General features: G+C 47.2%; 1 protein-coding gene across 1 annotated transcript; it reads right to left on the reverse strand.

The window, feature by feature from the left end:
- Positions 1–2,122: 2,122 nt before the first annotated feature.
- Positions 2,123–18,228, reverse strand: tnfsf13 (TNF superfamily member 13). The gene is made up of 6 exons (XM_068023942.1): positions 18,002–18,228; positions 12,617–12,779; positions 9,614–9,661; positions 8,050–8,162; positions 7,446–7,587; positions 2,123–3,126 (listed from the first exon to the last, which is right to left on the reverse strand). Exons 1-6 carry the CDS (start codon positions 18,194–18,196, stop codon positions 3,017–3,019), a joined length of 771 nt encoding a protein of 256 aa, XP_067880043.1. The 5' UTR covers positions 18,197–18,228; the 3' UTR covers positions 2,123–3,016.
- Positions 18,229–21,018: the final 2,790 nt, after the last annotated feature.

Below are 21,018 nucleotides of genomic sequence, written 5' to 3' on the forward strand. Positions count from 1 at the left end.
CCACACTTTAGGATGGATTGTCAAGTCCTGGGAGGAGATTTACCAGAATGGTACCAAGGTGAGGGACTTCAGTTGATGTGGTTAGACTAGAGAAGCTGGGATTATTATCTTTGGAGAAGGGTAAGGGGAGATTTAATAGAGGTGTTCAAAATTATGGGCAGGATGGTGGGACGTGGGGGGTGGTGGGTGAAGAAATTGTTTCCACTGGTAGGAGGTAATTAGAGGACACATTTAATGTAATTGGGAAAAGAAACAGAGGGGAAACAAACATTTATTTTTACACAGTGAGTTGTTGTATTCTGAAATGTGCTGCCTGAAAGGGCGGTGGAAGCAGATTCAATAGCAACTTTCAAAAGGGGAACTGGATAAATACTTGAAGGGAAAAGAAAATTGCAGAACTGTGGGGTAAAGGAGCAGGAGGGGGTGGAATTAATTGGACAGCTCTTTCAAAGAGCCAGCACAGGCAAGGTGGGCCGAGCATGGTGGGGTGTGGGACATATCTGCTCCCAATATGATACCCCAAGAGGACCAATGAAAAATAGTACGAGTATTCACACAATTTAGGGTTCACACTCGATCCGTTCTACCTCAAATCCGTTGCGAACCCACATGCCACCATTGTCTAGGTGGATCCAAAAGATTAGCTTGAACTGTTTAAAATTCACAGCAAACTTTTTGACGTGTTCCAGTAAGGCAGCTGCCCCTACCCTTCCGCCTGCTGATGTAGATTAATGTTGGAAGAGATGTTTTGCAGGTGTAATTACCCACTTATGAGAGAGAGAGAAATCTACTTTCACTGAGCCTTGGGTCAATTAGCCTGCAATAGATAATAACTAAAGTATTAGACAGGCTGGTAGAAATGGCAGACACGTGACAGATGAAATTTAATGCAAAGAAGAGGGAAGTGATACATTTTGGTAAGAAGAATCAGGAAAGGCAACATAAAACAAAGAATGCAATTCTAAAGGGGGTGGAGGAGCAAAGGGAGCTGGGAGTATGTGCACAAATTGTTGCTGAAGGTTGAGGAAGTGGTTAATAAGGCCTACAGGATCCTGGGCTTTATAAATAGAGGCATAGAGTACAAGACAAGGAAGTTCTACTGAACCTTAATAAAACATTGGAGTTGGCCTCAACTGGAGTATTTCATCCAATTCTGAGACTTTAGGAAGGATGTGAAGGCATTGGAGAGGGCTAAGGAAAGATTTATGAGAGTAATTCCGGGGATGAGAGATTTCAGTTACGTGGGTAGACTGGTGCAGCTGGGACTGTTCTCCTTGGAGAAAAGAAGGTTGAGAGGAGATTTGATAGAAGTTTTCAAATTCATGAGCTATTTGGACAGAGTAGGTAGGGATAAACTTCCCATTGGCAGAAGTATCGAGAACCAGAGGGCACCGATTTAAGGTGCTTGGCAAAAGAGGCGACATGAGGAAAATCTTTTTTTACGCAGCGAGTGGTTAGGATCTGGAATGTACTGCCTGAGAGTGTGGTAGAGGCAGATTCAACCATGGCTTTCACAAGACAATTGGCTAATTATCTGAATAGAAAAGATTTGCAGGGCTACAGGGAAAAGGTGAAGGACTGGGACTAGCTGAGTTGCTCCTGCAGAGAGCTGGCATGGGTAGAATGGGCCGAACGGCCTCCTTCTGTGCTGATTCTATGTTGGGACCAGTCTCTAATCAGTGCTGACATGTAGACTGCAGCCTAAAACACTGTCTCAAACCAGAAAGAACAACCAGACACTTTTTTAATATATATATTCAACTGTAAACATCAACATTTTTATCATCCTATGAAACCTAGTAACATGTGTACTGTACAGAAATACAACCATTCTGTGCCATAGTGATAACAGTAAAAAATAGCAACACATATACAGAGAAATGGCAACAGGGACACAGATAGGAAATAACACAAAAAAAGTTAACTGGAGGAACAGAAGGAGTTTTCAGGTTGTATTGTTCTCGAATTCTGATTTTATGATTCAAATAAAGGAATTAAAGACAAATTTTCAGGTCATTGCTGTAAGCAAAACCAGTAGAAAAATCACAGCGGCTTTAAAAGAATGATGGTTTAAAATTTTTTCGGGGGAACGTTTAGTTTTTCAATAATGAAGGTATCTGAGATGGGGAAAACAAGCTGTTTGTCTGAGAGTCAAGAATCATCCAATTGGGCAGCAAAGATTGTTCGCTTTCGATTGGCTGTGAGAAGGCGGGACATAATGGGGATGGACAGTTTGGGCATCCAATGGCAGGTTTGTTGATTGGAGGTCATGTGATGACACTTCCTGGAATACATCCAACCAGAGTTGACAACCCTCGAGTGCCAGGTGACACTTACACCAGATTTTACAGTCATACTTGCCATCTCTACTTGTACCTCTTTACTCATTCGCTACAGCTCCCAGTGACCAGGGTCACCGTACAATCACCAATTCAACAATCTTCTAGTTCTGGATTTTAGAACTTCCCAGTGATTTTCCTTTGGGGGAATTGATTGGGAGTCAGTAGCAAGAGGCTCCACTCACCTAACTCCCTACACACCACTATCATTGGGAGCAGAGGTGGATGTCAAGCTGAAAGCAGGGTCAAAGGTCATGATCTAAGAGTTAGGGTTTTTAAAAGAGGCTTTTGGAGGTCAGATGATAGGTGATGAATGTGATTTGGAAGAGAATTCTCAAGAATCTTGGACTGCGGTTTGAAAGTGGTGGTGCGGATAGAATGTGAATGAGGTGTAATCCAGAGCAAGGAGAAGAGATGGTGCAGGATGGAGAGTACAACTCGATGTAGCTTCGTGATCAGCTATGATCTCACTGAATGGCGGAACAGGCTCAAGGGCGCTGAATGTTCCTTTCTAACTGGGGAAATTTGAAGATAAGGACGAAAGAGCTTGAAATTGATTCACTAGAGCTTAGAGGAGCCAGCGGAGATTGTAATGGGACAATAAAAAGCAAGTCCAAGATACACAGATGGCTGCTGTTGGGGAAGGTGTCATGTGAAAGAGACCTTCAGTAGTTAGGTCACACCTGCAGCAGCCCCATGAAAGTCGAGTCTTTCTCCATGACAATGTTTGCAGAGTTACGAGGGATCACCAGTTCTATGATATCCCCTTTCTGTAGCCTATAGATACCTTCAAAAAGAGAACACAAAAAATATATTACCTTTGCTGTAGAATGGAATAGATGCATTTCAGGAGAGGCTAGATAGGTATACAAGGGAGAAGGGAATAGAGGGTTATGCTGTTAAAGTTACTTGATGAAAGACTGGGGGGGGAGACTCGAGTGGAGCATAAATGCCAGCATGGGACGAATAGCCTGTTTCTTTATATTCTATGTAATTCTATGTAAAACTATGCTGATTAGGAACATAGGAATTGCTACAAAATTCAGGATGACATAGGAACATGGGAACAGGAGGCCATTTAGCTCCTTGAGCCTGTTCCGTCATTCAATGAGATCATGGCTGACCTGTGACCCAACTCCGTATACCCGCCTTTGCTTCATAAACCTTAATACAAAAAATCTATCAATCTCAGATTTAAAATTAACAATTGATCTAGCATCAATTTGCCATTTCTGGAAGAGAGTTTCAAACTTCTACCGCCCTTTTGTGTGTAGAAGAGTTTCCTAATTTCACTCCTGAAAGGCCTGGCTCTACTTTCTGGGCTATGTCACCTAGTCCTGGACTCCCCAACCAGGGGGAATAGTTTCTGTCTATCCACCCTTTTCCTTAGTTGAAAACTTCAATCAAATCACTCCTTAAATCACTTCTAAATTCGAAGGAATACAACCCTAGTTTGTGTAATCTCTCCTCATAATTTAACTCTTCATGTCCAGGTAAATCTACACTGCATTCCCTTCAAGGCCAATATATCCTTCCTAAGGTTTGGTACCCAGAATTGAACAATCCAGATGTGATCTATAGTGTATAGCCAACACTCCCAGCGCAGTGCTGAGGGAGTGCTGCACTATCGAAGGTGCCATTTTCCAGTTAAACCGAGGCCCTGTCTGCCCTCTCATGTAAAAGATGCTCTGGTGCTATTTCAAAGAGGAACAGAGGAGTCCTGTCCAATATTTTACCCAATCAACATTGCTAAAAATAAAGCAGATTATCTATTAATTGATCACATTTTCATTGCTGTTTGTGAGATGTGTGCAAACTGGTTGCTGCATTTCCTATGTTACAACAGTGACTACACCTCAAAAAGTATGTAATCAACTGTAAAGAGATTTAGGATCTCCTAAGGTGGTGAAAGGTGCTACAGAAATGCAAGTCTTTCTTTTTGAAAGTCTAAATGTACAATAACAGGATGCAATGCAAACAGGTGGGTTAAGAGTTGTCATCTTGTGACACCATTACTGTGTTTAAGACAATAAAAGTATTCGCTAGGGTGGATAGAGAGAAACTATTCCCTCTCGTGTGGCGAGTCCAGACCAAGGGGGCAGAACCTTAAAATTAGAGCCAGGCTGTTCAGGGGTGATGTCAGGAAGCACTTCTTCACACAAAGGGGAGTGGAAATCTGGAACTCTCTCCCCCCGAATAATGTCGAGGCTGCAAGTCAATTGAAAACTTCAAAACTGAGATTGGTAGACTTTTAAGGGATATGGAAATAAAGCGGGTAGATGGAGTTGATACCGATCAGTCATGATCTTATTGAATGGCAGAACAGGCTCGAGGGGCTGAATGGCCTCCTCCTGTTCCTTTGTTCGAGGATTGATGTTCTAATTTATCATTTACTCCTCAAAATACAGTAAAGAAGTCTTGCTGCAATTATATAGGGCTATGGCGAGATCTCACTTGAAATACTGTACACCATTTTGGTCTCCTTACCTAAGGAAGCATATATTTGCCTTAGAGGGGATGCAACAAAGGTCCCTCAACCATGTCCGACCCGTTTCCCGCACTTCTGCTCTCAGCCTTTCCCTCCCTCCCAGAACCGTGATAGGGTTCCCCTTGTCCTCACTTTCCATCCCACCGGCCTCCATGTCCAAAGGAACATCCCTCTGCCATTTCCGCCACCTCCAGAACGATACCACCCCCAAACACATCTTCCCCTCCCCTATCAGCATTCCGAAGGGATCGTTCCCTCCCTGGTCCACTCCTCCATCAGCCTCAACACCTCATCCCCTTCCCACGGCGCCTACCATGCAATCGTAGCAGGTTTAACACTGCACTTTTACCCCCTCTCTCCTCACCGTCCAAGGCCCCAAAACTCCTTCCAGATGGGTTCGCGATTTACTTGTATTTCCTTCAATTTAGCATACTGTATTCACTGCTCACAATGTGGTCTCCTCGGCATTGGGGAGACCAAAGGCAGATTGGGTGACCACTTTGTGGAACACCTCCGCTCAGTCCGCAAGCATGACCCCGAGCTTCCAGTTGCTCGCTATTTTAACTCACAACCTTGCTCTCACGCCCACATTTCTGTCCTTGGCCTGCTGCAGTGTTCCAGCAAAGGTCACGCAAGCTTGAGGAACAGCAGCTCACCTTCTGATTAGGCACTTTACAGCCTTCTGGACTCAACATTGAGTTTAACAATTTTATAGCATGACTCCCATTTTTATTGTTTTTTTTTACCATGTGCCGTACTTCTTGTTTTTACTTTTGGACAGAGCTGTTCATTATTCTGCCATTACCACTCTCTCTGGACTAATGCTTTTTTTTTAACTACCATCATTACCACTCCCTTTGCCTTTTGTTCCATGACATTCTTGTAATTTAATCTCCTGCCCTCCATCCTATCACAGACCTTCCCTTTCGTTCTTCTCTCCACCACCCTGTGCCACCGCCCCCCCCCCACCCCCCCCACTCCTTCATGTGCTCAAAACCTATTTCATTTCTAACCTTTGCCAGTTATGATGAAAGGCCATTGACCTGAAATGTTAACTCTGTTTCTCTCTCCACAGACCTGCTGAGTATTTCCATCACTTTCCGTTATATTGCAACAAAGGTTCACTAGATTGATTCTTGGGATGAGAGGATTGACTTATAGGAACATAGGAGCAGGAGTAGGCCATTCAGCCCATTGAGCCTGCTCCACCATTCAGTATGATCATGGCTGATCATCCACTTCAATGCCTTTTTCCCACACTATCCTCATATCCCCTTATGTTATTGGTATTTACAAATCTGTCAATCTCTGCTTTAAACATACTCAATGACTGAGCTTCCACAGCCCTCTGGGGTAGAGAATTCTAAAAATTCACAACCCTCTGAGTAAAGACATTTCTCCTCATCTCGGTCCTAAGTGGCGTCCCCCTTATTTTGAAATTGTGTCCCCTGGATCTAGACTTCCCAAACAGCGGAAACATCTGGGCTGCACCCACCCTGTCTATCCCTTTAAGTATTTTGTAGGTTTCAATGAGATCACCTCTCATTCTTCGAAACTCTACAGGCCCAGTTTCCCCAATCTCTCTTCATAGGACAGTCCCGCCATCCCGGGAATAAGTCTGGTGAACCTCTGTTGCACTCCCTTTATGGCAATAATATCCTTCCTAAGGTAAGGGGACCAAAACTGCACATGTTACTCCAGGTGAGGTCTAACCAAGGTTCTATACGATTGAAGCAAGACTTCACTACTCCTGTACTCAAATCCTTGCGATAAAGGCTATGAGGAGAAATTGAGTAGAATGGGTCTGTAATTCTCTGAAGTTTAGAAGAATGAGAGGTGATCTCATTGAAATGTATAACATTCTTAGAGGGCTTAATAGGATAGATGCTGAGAGATTGTTTACTCTGGTTGGAGAGTCTAGAACTAGGGGTCACAGTCTCAGGATAAGAGGTCAGCCATTTTGGAGAAGTTTCTTTGCTTAGAGAGTTGTGAATCTTTGGAATTCTCTACCCACACAGTGGATGCTCAGTCACTGAGTATATTCAAGACTGAGATCAATAGATTTTTGGATGCTAAGGGAAATCAAGGGATAGGATGAAAGTTGGAGTTGAGGTAGAAGGTCAGCCTTGATTTTATTGAATGGCGGAGCAGGCTCAAGGGGCTGAATGGTCTCCTCCAGCTCCTATTTCTTATGTTCTTATGATAGGGTTCACAGCATTACAAATAGATATTCAAGGATGGATTAAGCGTATGATAATAACTATGATTGCTGATAATTTAAACATACACTTAACAACAGCACTTACAGAAAGAAACTTAAGTTTTTAACCGGAGAATCCACACGCGTTAACATGAAGATTGTCAAATGATCATCAAATTCTGTCGTCTCTGATTAACCCTTCGCTAACACTACGTTAGTCTGAACCTCCACTATACAGTGAGTGCCGGCGGTTTTGGCATTCCCTGTATGCACCACCTGGTGGATTTAGATTAGACTTCATGTTCAAATGGGAATAGGTTGCAAATAGTTGTCCTCAGTGTATTTTCCCTCTGAAAACCAGCGACTAAATGTGAGATGCTATGAATGGTACACCTTCTATACTGCAGGCTGCACTTACCTGCACTGTAGCAAGTGTTGAAGGGCTCCTTCTCCGGCATATTCTGTGTGCATCTGAGCAGCGTTTCCTCATTCTTCTGCCTTCCGTGTTCCTTTCTCTTCACGACATGACCCATGACAAACGTCTGGTCCCGATACAGGACCTGGGCAAACAGGGAAAGAATTGGAATGTCCCAGTCAGTGTTGGAGTTGTACCGGACCCCTCCCCACCACTCAACTCATAACTATCTGGGCCCTTTCTTAAAAGGAGGAATCTCAACAAGACCGACCTCAGCTCACCTGAGCCAGGTGGGAGACATCGGCCTAGACCAAAACGCTTCTTCTTGAACTGAATGCTGGGCTGGTTTGTATATTCAGAGATCTGCCACACGGCAGGAAAAAAAACCATATAATTCCAAAGGTAGTTTTAGACATCTCTTCTGCTCACACTTTCTACGCTTGCCTTCTGTTCTGGGTGGGAATGTTGTGGTGTCTGGAGGGGTTGGTGATCCCAGGCTTAGAAACACACAGCACAGAAGGGAGCCGATAAAAGATCTTTGAACTGACCGACATTGGATATGCCATGGTGCGACAGCAAGCAGAGCAGGGAAGAGCATTTTCCATACCTGGGTATAAATGAAATAGTAACCATTCCCTTTAATGGTGATAGTGCTGTTCTTCTGTTCAAAGGATTCACCAGTGTCTAAGATCTTCTGCCAGTGAATAATGGTACTGTCACCTGTAACAAGCACCAGGGGAAGGGGGAGGTCACAGAAGATAGCGTACATTATCTTTCAAAGAGGCAAATATCACCAACGTTCCTCAAGTTCCCCTCTGTATCTCCCCTCTGCCCCTCCTGTACCTTCCCCAAGTAGCCACTGTTCATTGACAAGAGAGTGAGTGGTGTGAGGCAATTCGACTGTGACTGGCATCATATCCAAGCTCAATTTTGTCCCTAGCACTTGCACTTCCCAGCAGGAGCATCACTGGGTGTTCTACATCCTGACTGTGCTTCTTTGCGCTCAATCAGCTGCAGTCCCCTAGTAAATCAACTTGAGACCCTTCACCCCAGCCTCAGTCTCCGAGCTTTCACTCATCCAATTCCGGCCTATTACACCTTTCCGTCATCAAGGAACACAGGAACAGGAGGAGACCATTCAGCCCCTCAAGTCTGTTTCGCCGTTCAGTTAGATTAATGCTGATCTGTATCTTAAATCCATTTACCCACTCTGGTTCAGTAACCCTTAAACCCCTCACCCAACAAAAATCTATTAATCTCAGTTTTGAAATTTTCAACTGACCTCCGGACATTTTTGGGGGAGAGATTTACTTTGTGTGAAGAAGTGTTTCCTGACATCACCCCTGAACGGCCTGGCTCTAATTTGAAGGTTCTGCCCCCTCGTTCTGGACTCCCCCGCCACCCCACCCCCCCCCCCACCCACCACCAGAGGAAATAGTTTCTCTCTATCCGACCCTATCAACTCCTTTAATCATCGTAAACCCCTCGGTTCCTGGCCTGATCCTTAGCCATCAGCCCTGGAATGCAGTGAATCTTTTCCCCTCTCCTCAAAGACCTGCTCATAATTTACCTCCTTTACTACATATTCTATTGGCTGCTCCCAACTAACCCCCTCCCCGACTCCAGCCCCCATCCACTTCCATCCCACTACCCCAAACCCCTCCCCTCCCTCATCCCTTGCCCCCCTCCCCAAACCCCCACTCCTCCTCACCCCTCCCTGCCACACCCCTCCCTCATCCCTTGCCCTCACCCTCCGCTCCACCCCTACACCTTCTCACCCCTCCCCTCCCTCTCCCCATCCACTCATCTCCCTCCCCTCCACCTTCCCCCTCCCTCCCTACTTCCGTCCCCTTCTCTTCCTAACCCCATCCCCACCTCTTCCCCAACACCCCTAACTACTGCCCCCTCACCTCCCCCTTCCTCTTCCCACCCCCTCTCAACATACCACCCCCTTCCCCATCCCCCTCCCAATACCTCCAACACCCTTCCTCTCCCCCTCTCAACTACCCCCATCCCTCTCTTTCACAGCCTCCCCACCCCCCCGATGCCTTGGGTTGTTCAGTGCCGAGATGGTGTAACAATGACCGAGGCCCTGGAAGGGAAATAATTCTGTTCCCTCATCCTAACCTCCCTCATCGGAGATGGTTGTTGATGTCTCTGCCATGACTCACCTTGCAATCTGTAAGAAGAAGGGACCAGGTGGATGAATGAGCTTCTCCCTGCACAGAATGAGAACAGGGATCAGTTACAGTGACGTCATTTGATAACAGCGCACCTCCAGGGTATTGCTTACTGCAAATTGGGTATTAACTAAACCAACAACACAACAAGACTGTGTTCAAATCCCCTCCATGGCCTCGCTGCTCCCCGTCTCCTACCTTCTGCATCCCCACGTTGAAGGGAGTGGAGCATCAGAGTGTAGAAACCCTAGGGCCTGGGTGAGACAACACCTGGCTTACTGTGTACAGTTTGGTCTTGCTTCGGAGGGAGTGCAACAAAGGTTCACTAGACTGATTCCTGGGATGAAAGGATTGTCCTAGGAGGGATTCCCTAGAATGTGGAAGAATGAGAATCTCATTGAAACGTATAAAATTATTAAGGTGCTTGATGGGGTAGATGGTTCCCTGGCCCGGGAGTCTAGAACACGGGGTCACACTCTCAGGATAAGGGGTCGGCCATTTAGGACTGAGATGCGGAGAAAGTTCTTTGCTCAAAAGGTCGTGAATCTTTGGAATTTTCTACCCCAGAGAGCTGTGGATGCTCAGTCGTTGAGTACATCCAAGACTGATGTTGATAGATTTTTGGATAGTAAGGGAATGAAGGGATATGAGGATAGTGTGGGAAATGGAGTTGAGCAAGATGATCAGCCATGATGGTGTCAAATGGCCGAGTCCTACTTCCATTTCTTATCTACAACCCTCTGAGATCTCTGTATTCCTTCAACTGTGGCTTTTTTGTACATTTCCCCAAAACTTGGCCCCACTCTTAACATCTTCAGCTGCCTGGGGCCCTAAGCTCTGGAATTCCCTCCCTAAACCTCTCTGCCTCTCACTCCTCCTTTAAGACGCTCCCTTCAAACCGACCTCATTGACCGAGCTGATGGTCACCTGTCCCTAATATCTCCTTATGTGGCCGGGTGTCAAATTTAGTGTGATAAAACTCCTGTGGACTGCCTTGGGGACATCCTACTACAATAAAGGAACTGTGTAAATTTGAGTAGCTGCTCTTGTTTAATACAGAATTTATCAAGCTGCAATTGAATTCCAGGATCTGGTGAGTGATTTAAACGGAAATGGACACTTATGCTCAGTAAGGAGATGGACTGTCTGTGCAGATAATGACATTGCCCCCTCTGGCTCGAGCCAGGACAAGGTCCATCTGGGCTACATTAATCTGAGAGACAGTTTCCAATACCAGCCGGGCCGACATTTGAAAAGGTCTTGTAAAAAGCAGACTGACAAATTTACTGACACACTGAGCAACAACTTGCATTTCTATAGCGCCTTTCACAACCTCAGTACGCCCCACAGGACTTGAAGTACTTTCGAGGTCACTGTTGTAATGTAGGAAGGTGCAGCAGCCAATTTGCGCACAGCAAGATCCCACAAACAGCAATGTGGTAATAACCAGATCATGTGTTTTTTTTTAGCCATGTTGGTTGAGGGATAAATATTGGCCCCAGGACACCGGGGAGAACTCCCCCCCTGCTCCCCAGGACACCGGGGAGAACTACTCCCCCTCACCCCGCTCTGCGAAATAGTGGCCGTGGGATTGTTTACATCCAAGTCTGACAGCAGACAGGGCCTCACTTGAATATTGCATCTGAAAGACAGCATCTCTGACAGTGCAGCACTCTGTCAGTACTGCACTGCGAGTGTCAGTCTGCATTATGTGCCAGAGTGGGACTTGAACTCATGACTTGCTGACTCAAAGGCAAGAATACGACCCACTGAGTCACAGCTGACACCACGCAATAGGAAGAGACAGTGGTAGCAGCCTCTGGATGGGAAGGTTGTGGGACTTGGTGGGGGTGGGGGCCCGCCCACCCCAGGGCATGAGTACGTGACCCAGGCCAACACGCTAGCGCACCAAGGCCTCATCTGGTAGGTCAGGCAGGAGCTAAATGTCCCAGGTGGGTAGATAGGAGTTAAAGTCAGCCATGATCTCGTTGAATGGAGGCAGGACAGGCTTGAGGGGCGGAATGAGCTATTCCTGTCTCAATCTTCCTGTGCTAATTGCCGATTGTGGGATCGTGCTGTGCACAAGATGGCTGCCACGCTTCACCCACACATTGGCCCTGTTGGTGATACATTGTGAAGCACTTTGCGAGTTTTCTGGGAGAATCACTGAGCTGCTACGCAAATGCAAGTCATCTCATAGAGACATGTTCAATTTCCACCACTCCCCTCCCCCAACTGGAGTCAGTGCTGTTTCACTAGGGACGGTCCGGTCCGGTCTGGGGCGGGAAGTGGGTGGAATTATCAGCCCGGGTTCCTGCTCCCCATCACCATCCTGTGCTGGAATGTGGGTGTGTGTGGATACTGGGTGAGCACTGATCAGCTGCAGCACCCCACCCCCCCACCCCACCATGGTTGAGTAGCTAAGTAACTTGACTATGAAAGAGTGGCCACACGATCGAGGGACATCTTGTACCTGCGAAACCATACCTCGGTGAGAATCAGACCTTCAGCAGCGGAGGGGAGAATGAAATAAAATCCCCGAGGACTTGTACGCAGTTAGAACATGAGAAATAGCAGCAGGAGTAGGCCATTCAGCCCCTCGAGCCTGCTCCACCATTCAATAAGATCATGACTGATTATCTACCTCAACTCCACTCTCCTGCCCTATCCCCACATCCCTTGATTCCCTTAGTATCCAAAAATCTATTGATCCCTGTTTGGAATATACTCAATGATGGAGCATCCACAGACCTCTGGGGTAGAGAATTCCAAAGATTCATAAGAAACAGGAGCAGGAGTAGGCCATTCAGCCCTTCAGGATTTACACAGCTCCCGGGAGTTGTACAGTGTCCCAAGATCTATACAGCTCCTGGGAGTTGTCCATAGCCCCTGAGATTGGTACACAGCCCCTGAGTTCAGTCGAGGTCCAAAGCTCTTTACAGGCCCGGCTGACAGACTGTGAAAAGAAAGAAGACTAAATGATCTTATGCTCACTTCTCTGTTTGTGCCTTCGTCTCTTGCCGGAGTCTCGTTCTACGCGGAGTGCTTGCCGCACTGGTTCCCTGTTGTGGGAGTGGGCAGGATGAACGGGATCCAGGAGTGGAGGTGTGGTCGAGGTGTTGGCAGGAGGCCTCCTGTTACCCAACACGGGGGAGACCTGTGGGTAGAGTCAGGGTCAGAGGTCATTCCAAAAACACAATGTCAACAGAAGTAGTTTGGGGCTCAATTTCTGAGGGAGGTCATCTTGAAAATTCCTAAATTGTACAACACAAGCCAAGAGATTTTTCAGACGTTGCTTCGAATTTCACCCCTCCTCCTTCAGAGGCTTCTCTGGGGCTTGGTCTGACAACATCCCACCTCAAAGGCCTCATTAGAAGATACTGGAGCCTGGAGTCAGCCGTGCCCCTGTGGATAGCGCTCTCAGACGTTGTGGGTTCGAATCCCACTCCAGAGACCTGAGCACATAATCCAGGCTGACTCTCCCACTGAAGGAGGGCTGCACTGTCAGAGGTGCTGTCCTTCGTTTGAGGCATTAAGCAGAGGGCCTGCCTGCCCTCTCGAGTGGATGTAAAACGTCCCGTGGCACGGTTTTTAAGAAGATTAGATTAGATTAGATTAGAGATACAGCACTGAAACAGGCCCTTCGGCCCACCGAGTCTGTGCCGAACATCAACCACCCATTTATACTAATCCTACACTAATCCCATATTCCTACCAAACATCCCCACCTGTCTCTATATTTCCCTACCACCTACCTATACTAGTGACAATTTATAATGGCCAATTTACCTATCAACCTGCAAGTCTTTTGGCTTGTGGGAGGAAACCGGAGCACCCGGAGGAAACCCACGCAGACACAGGGAGAACTTGCAAACTCCACACAGGCAGTACCCGGAATCGAACCTGGGTCCCTAGAGCAGGGGAGATCTCCCCGGTGATCTGTGGTCAATATCTGTCCCTCAACTAACACCACTGAAAAAACAGATGATCTGGTCATTGTCACATTTGTGGCTGTAAAGTACGTGGGGACGGTCTGAGGTGGCAAAAGGTGCTACAGAAATGCAAGTTCTTTCTTTAAGTACTGTTTGCAAGTTAGCCTCACAGGCACCATCTGCATTTGATGAGAGCTCCCTGCTCCTGACTCCTGTCCAGTTGGCTTAGGATCGGCATCTAATATTTTCGGGAAATAGAAGGGGAATTTCTGTTGAGAAATCCTCCCTGGCAGCCTATTGTTGCTTCTAGGTGGGTGGGAGGACAGATGACAACCGCCAGTGGCTCTGCTGCCCATAACTGCAGAGATACAGGTTCAAATCTAGCCCAGACCTCCGCGATGAAACAAAAGACAAAACATTCTGGAAACACGCGAAGGGTCTGTCAACGTCGGTCAAGAAAAATGAGGATGAATTTTATCAGAGTGAATGGTCCCAGTCTCTCTCTCTCTCTCCCTCTGTGCTGGCCTCAAGAGCTCTCTATGAAATTTATCAAGCCAGTGAACATCAAGCTGTTAAATAAACATACTCCCAATTTCTCAACCAAAGTTCAAGAGAAAGTCGCCGAAACCTGTCTGGCCAACAGAAAAAAAAACTTGGCTCCAGTCCCCTTTGCATTTCACCCCTCTTCTCACTGGTCGAGCATTGCCTCAATTTTAAAATTCTTAAGAGTTCAAATCCCCTTCTCCCTCACTATCCCTGTAACCTCCTCCAGCCCTACAACCCTCCGGGATCGCTGCGCTCCTCCAACCCTTGAGCATGCCCCGATTTCCATCGCTCCACCATTGGCGGACGTGCCTTCAGCTGCCTGGGGCCCTAAGCTCTGGAATTCCCTCCCTAAACCTCTCCACCTCTCTCTCTCTCTCTCCTCCTTTAAGTCGTTCCTTAAAACCCACCTGTCCAAATAACTCCTTACGTGGCTTTTGTCTGAGAGCACTCACATGAACGCTTTAACCTGTTGCCTTTTATGGGCTTCAGGACATTCTGAGGATTTGATAAGAATCATCGAATCATAATAGAATACAGCACAGGAGGACATTAGCCCATTGTGCCTGTGCTAGCTATCGGAGAGAGCTATCCAATTTGTGCCACTCTCCTGCTCTTTCCCCATACCAAACATTCCCCCTTTCGAGTATATATCCAATCCCCTTTTGAAAGTTACTATTTACAGCTTTCCGGAAGTGGATTACAGCTAAGGTGTTATCAAATGCAGAGTTTTCTGCTACAATGTGTTGCCCTCACTGCCTTCTCTAGACACGCATGCCGTGCAATGACCAGTCTTTGTCTAACTTCCTGGCTCCAGTCCTAAGCTTTCCTATTGCCCCTTTTGACACTGTGTCCTCCTGTTGGGTTGCCAACTCCTGGACACATTCCCGGAGTTTTTGTTGCTTGAGCTCCTGCCTCCGACTCCGTGCCCCCCCACTCTCCCGCCATTGGCCGCACAACAAGTCCATCCTCATGGTGCTCCTGCCCTCCCACGGCCAATTGGAACATGAGCAGAATCCTCATTACCTGATTGGATGCTTCTTGACCCTCGGTCAAACAGTGATTTCCCTCCATCTCATCTCCCATATTTTTATTATGCACAATTTAGAAAACAAAAACAGGCCATTCGGCCCATCTGTTCCGTGCTGGTGTTTATGCTCCACACGAGCCTCCTCCCACCCCCTCTTCATCTCACCCTATCAGCATACCCTTCTATTCCTTTCTCCCTCATGTGTTTATCCAGCTTCCCCTTAAATGTATCGACACTATTCACCTCAACCACTCCCTGTGGGAGCGAGTTCCACATTCTCACCACTCTCTGGGTGAAGACGTTTCTCCAGAATTCCCGATCGGATTTATGAATAACTGTCTTATATTGATGGCCCCTAGTTTTGGACTCCCCCGCAAAGATGTGTCTACCCGATCAAAAACAATACTTTTAACACTGTTTGTTATTACTACCCGGGTGTTACTTGTAGCATTTTCCAGGAGATTAACCTCTTAATTCCTGGAGAGCCTATCTCTATCCCTCACCACCCCCCCCCGCCCCCCGCAACAAGCGCTGACTCTCAGAGTTCAGTATGAAATCAGAGGGCTTACCTTTGCCATGTATCAGTTCAACGGATGAATGAACAATAAGACTGATATTACTCAGAGAAAAGCCAAGGGTGAGTCACAGAAAAAAAACTGCATCGTAGACTGCCAGAACAACGCCCTATTAGTTTAACATTTTGGTTAGTCATCCTGACCACTAAATGTTCTAGTTAAAGAGGAATCACTGGACTGGCCGGGACAATTCTAATGTACAACATCCTCAGTTCCCCTCCACCCCAAATAGGGGTCACCAGCCGCATTCCCCCCCCATTTCCCCCGCAGAATTGGCTTGGAGACTACAGGAATTCATTAACCTCTAGCCGCAAAAGCCTGGCTGGTAACTCCACTGGAGCTCTTAAACAGGAATGTTGCCATCTTTTTCATATTTTATTTGAAGACGCTCAACTGCAAAAATATTGGAGATGGGGATAAAGGGTTAAGAGTTATCCAATCAGGTAACAAAGAGTCTGCTTGCTTTCCTATTGGCTGCGGAAGAACGGGGCATGGCATTGGGAGGATGGACCTCTTGAGCGGCCATTTGTGGGGTATGCAGAAGGTGAAGTGAAAGAACATCCAAGATTGGTCCAACCAGTGTTGGCAACCCTTTCTGCCCATGGGCTACCAATTCTAACCGAACCATTTCTACTGTGTTGCACAGATTTGTATACCAGCCGTGATTGCTCATGTGACAATGTCATCGCGTCACTGTGCATGCTCCCTTGCACGCTTGGTAAATACATCCACTGCTGCCCTGGGTCGCACCAAGTCTTGTTCCCCTATCACCCACTGCGCTCGCTGACCTACATTGACTCCTGGTCCAGCAACGCCTCGATTTTAAAATTCTCATCCTTGTGTTCAAATTCCTCCATGGCCTTGCCCCCCCTGCCTATCTCTGCAACCTCCTCCAGCCCCACAACTCTCTGAGATCTCGACGCTTCTCCAATTCTGGTCTCTCGTGCGTCCTCGATTTCCATCGCTCCACCATTGGCGGCCATGCCTTCAGCTGCCTGGGGCCCTAAGCTCTGTAATTCCCTCCGTAAACCTCTCCGCCTCTCTCTCTCCTCCTTGAAGATGCTCCTTAAAACCTACCTCTTTGACCCAGCTTTTGGTCACCCGCCATAAGCACCTTGGCATGTATTACTATGTTGAAGGCACCTTATAAAGGCACGTTTTTCTTGTTGTTAATGCAAGCCCAACACCTTAGTCTGACTGGAATGATATGACGTCGGGGATACCAACTCTGGACATATTCCAGGAAATTTCATAAACTCCTGCCCCAACCGCCCCGCCCCCGCCATTGGTCGCCTGACGCGTCATTCTTCACACTCCTATGTCCCGCGACCAATCGGAACGCGAACAGACTCCACATTACCACCAGTCAAACAACCTTGTCTCTTTAACCCATTCCCAATATTTTTATAACCAGTTAAGCAAAAGAGCGGAGAGAAAATGAAAAACGAAACGTTAAAAGCCCCGTTCCGAAGAAGGGTCACTGACCCGAAACGTTAACTCTGCTTCTCTTTCCACAGATGCTGCCAGACCTGCTGAGTGGTTCCAGCATTTCTTGTTTTTATTTTATATTATATTATTATATTAAAAGCCCCTTGGATTTCTCCCCTGGGTTCACTCACAGACGGAGATTAATCTTTAATTCCTGGGGGGTTGGCAAACCCTGATCCTGGAGCGCAGAGATAGGTCTGCAACCTTAGACTGGCCAGGTAGTGGCCGAGGAAGCGGGGGAGAGGTCAGATGTCGAATTTTGAAGTCGGCGAATATTAAAAATTTAGATCAAACCTTTGCACTTTGTGAGTTGGCGACACACTCTAGAAATTTCCAGATTTCGCACTTCCAAAATAAAACATTCACCTCCAACTCATTACAGAATCTTAAAGCATAGAAGGCGGCCACTCGGTCCATCATGAGAAACTATCCGATTAGTTCCACTCCCCCACTGCTCTTTTCTCCCATAGCCCTGTAATTTCTTTCCCTTTTCAAGCATTTATCCAGTCCTCTTTTGGAAAGTTATTACTGAATCTGCTCCCACCGTCCTTTCAGAGCACAACACTGGCTGTGCAGGAGCAAAATTCCTCCACACCTCCACCACTCCTATAACAAGCTATTGATGTATTTAATCCCAGAGTTTGTATTGTTTTATCTAGCTCTGATTCCTGGAGTTTGCATCTGTCAGCTTTAGAGGCAACTTTAGCAAGCATATTTAAAATTGCACTATTGAGACTCTGAGGCCCCTTCTCTTCCCAGGGCTAGGTCTGGGACGTGCAGCTCGCAAATGGTTACAAATTCACAACCTGACCTGTGGGGCACTGTGGTGCTCCCTTGTGCCCTGGGCACTGCACTCCTCCCTCAGGCTCTCCACCTCCCTCCTCAGTCTCTCCATTTCTGCCGACTGCAAAACCTGGGCCACCAGGCACAGCAAGACTCCGGCCAAAGCGGCCAGCCCCAAGGAGACTGGCAGCACCATCTGCTTCTCTCCTCTGCAGCCAGCCATGTTTAACCAGGAAAGAAAGAGAGAATATGTGTTGTAGGAACTGGCACGTAGCCCAAAGTGGGAGGGAAAGCTCAACTGGGTCAGGCGACTGTTTAATGAACAGTCAAAGCCGTCTAAACAGCAAAGTAACGCCCATTGCCCCAGATTTTTGTAATGCAGGTCAGCCTTTTACATTGTTGTTGTTGGCATGATGACTCAAACTGTAATATACTACAGGGTTCCCATCTCTTGTTGGACATCAGCAAAATTAAAGACCACTGTATTAAAAAACAGTGGCAGCTCGGATGCAAAACTGGCTAAGGGACAGAAAGCAGACAGGAGGGACATTTAGTGATGTCCCCCCAGAGGTCAACATTAGGACCACTACTCTTTCTGATAATATACCAGTGACCGGGGCATAGTTTCCAAAGTTTGCAGACGACACGAAACTCAGAAATGAGGAGGACAGTAACAGACTTCAGGATGATGCGGACAGACTGGTGAAACGGGCAGACACGGGGCAGAGGAAATGTAACGCAGAGACGTGTGAAGTGATACATTTTGGTGGGAAGAACGAGAGACAGCATGAATGAAAAGCTGCAGCGTTAAAGAGGGGGTAGGAACAGAGGGGCTTGGGCGTGTATGTAGAGAAATCTTTGAAAAGAACCTGGAGGTGGTGGCATTCCCATGCACTTGCCGGCGCTGGGCGATCGGCCCGGTTTTATTCTAACTCGACTTTTCTCTAGCGGTTTGATACAACTGAGTGGTTTGCTCGGCCATTTCAGAGGGCAGTTAAGAGTCAACCACATTGCTGTGGGTCTGGAGTCACCTGTAGGCCAGACCGGGTAAGGACGGCAGATTTCCTTCCCTAAAGGGCATTAGTGAGCCAGAATTTTTTTTTAATTAAACAACAATCCAGTAGTTTCATGCTCACCATTACTGTTAGGAGCCTTTTAATATCAGATTTATTTAATTAACTGAATTTAAATTTCTCGGGTGCCATGGTGGGACGTGTCTCCAGCTCACTAGCCCAGTAACCTCACTATGCTATCGTACCCATCTCAGTCTGATTTCACCTGACACCGAGGGTGAAAGTGTTTCAGTTGGGATAGTGGAGACATCAAATTGTAAGTCACGTCCATCAGACATTCAGGCCTCTTCCAAGCTTCCAGGTCGCAGTGTGAACGGGGCGCGATTCTCGTTGTGGATCTATAGTTTCACTGCCAACAGCCCATTCATCCTTTTGTACTGAGAAAATGACCAATAGGATCGTCAGGCCCTGGCTGAGGCCTCGAGTGAGGTACATGAGCAAATCGGAGGCCCCTCCCCCCCCACTCACTCCACACCTCGTGTCCTCCAGAAACGTCAGCTCATCCCAAACTCAGCTCCCCCACCTCCTAACCCACACCAACAGCTGAATGTCTGCTTTGGGACCAATGGTGGTGGGGGCAACAGTCACTGACGCCTGGGAATTTGACCGGGGCGCCCCCTTAATGGGCATGGAGACGAGTTCCGTGGTGGCAGGACTGTTCTCAAAGTTTGAGGGCCCATATGGGCCCCAGTATTTCCAGGCCCCACCGCCTCCGTTCCTGACTTCAGTGGGGCGTGAAAATTCAGCCCCAAGTCCCTCTCAACCTGCACCCCTTGTGCTCATCGACCTACTATGGCTCCCGGTCTGCCATTGCCTTGATTTTAAAATACTCATCCTCCAGATCTCTGTAACCTCCTCCAGCCTGACGGCCCTCCGAGATCTCTGCGCTCCTCCAATTCTGGCCTCTTGAGCATTCCCTGATTTCCATCGCTCCACCGCTGGCGGCCGTGCCTTCCGCTGCCTAGCCCCCAAGCTCTGGAATTCCCTCTCCTAAACCTCTCCGCCTCTCTCTTCTCCTTTAAGACTCTCCTTAAAACCGACCTCTTTGACCCAGCTTTTGGTCGCCGGTCCTAATCTCTCCTTTTGTATCAAATTTTGTCTGATAACTGCTCCTGTGAAGTGTCAGGTCAATTTACCACTTTAAAGGCACTATATAAATGCAAATTGTTGCTATCGAAAGGCTCACGACTTTTCCCAGTCTCTTATCGTTTGCATAATTTCGTGTGAAAGGTTAAATCAGGATTTAATAGTAGTTTTCAACCTGCTAAGATCCTCTTGCCAGAACACGGAAAGTTGGAGCAAGATGCGTGTTCGATCATGTTTCCTTCAGGGAGAACCACAGGATTTTGCCTGAGCAATCAAGAAAATGGATGCTTTTGGCAAAGGTTATGGGTTGCAAGACATGTTCCAACATTACAACCCCGTTGCAACTTGGAGGTAAAGGACTTTGGGATGTGGTGAAAGGCATTGGGGAAATAACAGTTCTGTGTTTTCTGTTAAATGCTGATAAATAAAGCCTTGCATTTCAATAGCACCTTTCACCCCGCCCCCCGGCGCATCCCCAAAGCACTTTCAGATACTTTTTTAAAAAAAGTGTAGTCGCTGTTGTAATGTAGAAAATGCAGCAGCCAATATGCGCACAGCAGAATCTCACAAACAGCAATGTGGTAATGACAAGATGATCTGTTTTTCGTGAGATTGGTTATGGGATAAATATTGACGGCAGGACACTGGGGAGAACTGCCCCCAGCTCTTCTTGGAAACAGTGGTCCTGCAGAATCTCCCATGAGCACCCAAGAGAGCAGCTGGGCCCTCAGTTTAAGAAATCACCCAAAGGACAGCACCTCTGACAGTGCAGAGCTGGGGGGCACATGGGGGGGGTCAGAGGAAATTCTGTGCTCACGTATGTGGAGTGGGTCTTGAAGCCACAACTTTCTGACTCAGAGGCTGCGTTACAGCTGACAACAAGCTT

Source organism: Heterodontus francisci, chromosome 48, assembly GCF_036365525.1.
Source record: "Heterodontus francisci isolate sHetFra1 chromosome 48, sHetFra1.hap1, whole genome shotgun sequence".
In the NCBI taxonomy this organism is placed as follows: domain Eukaryota; kingdom Metazoa; phylum Chordata; class Chondrichthyes; order Heterodontiformes; family Heterodontidae; genus Heterodontus; species Heterodontus francisci.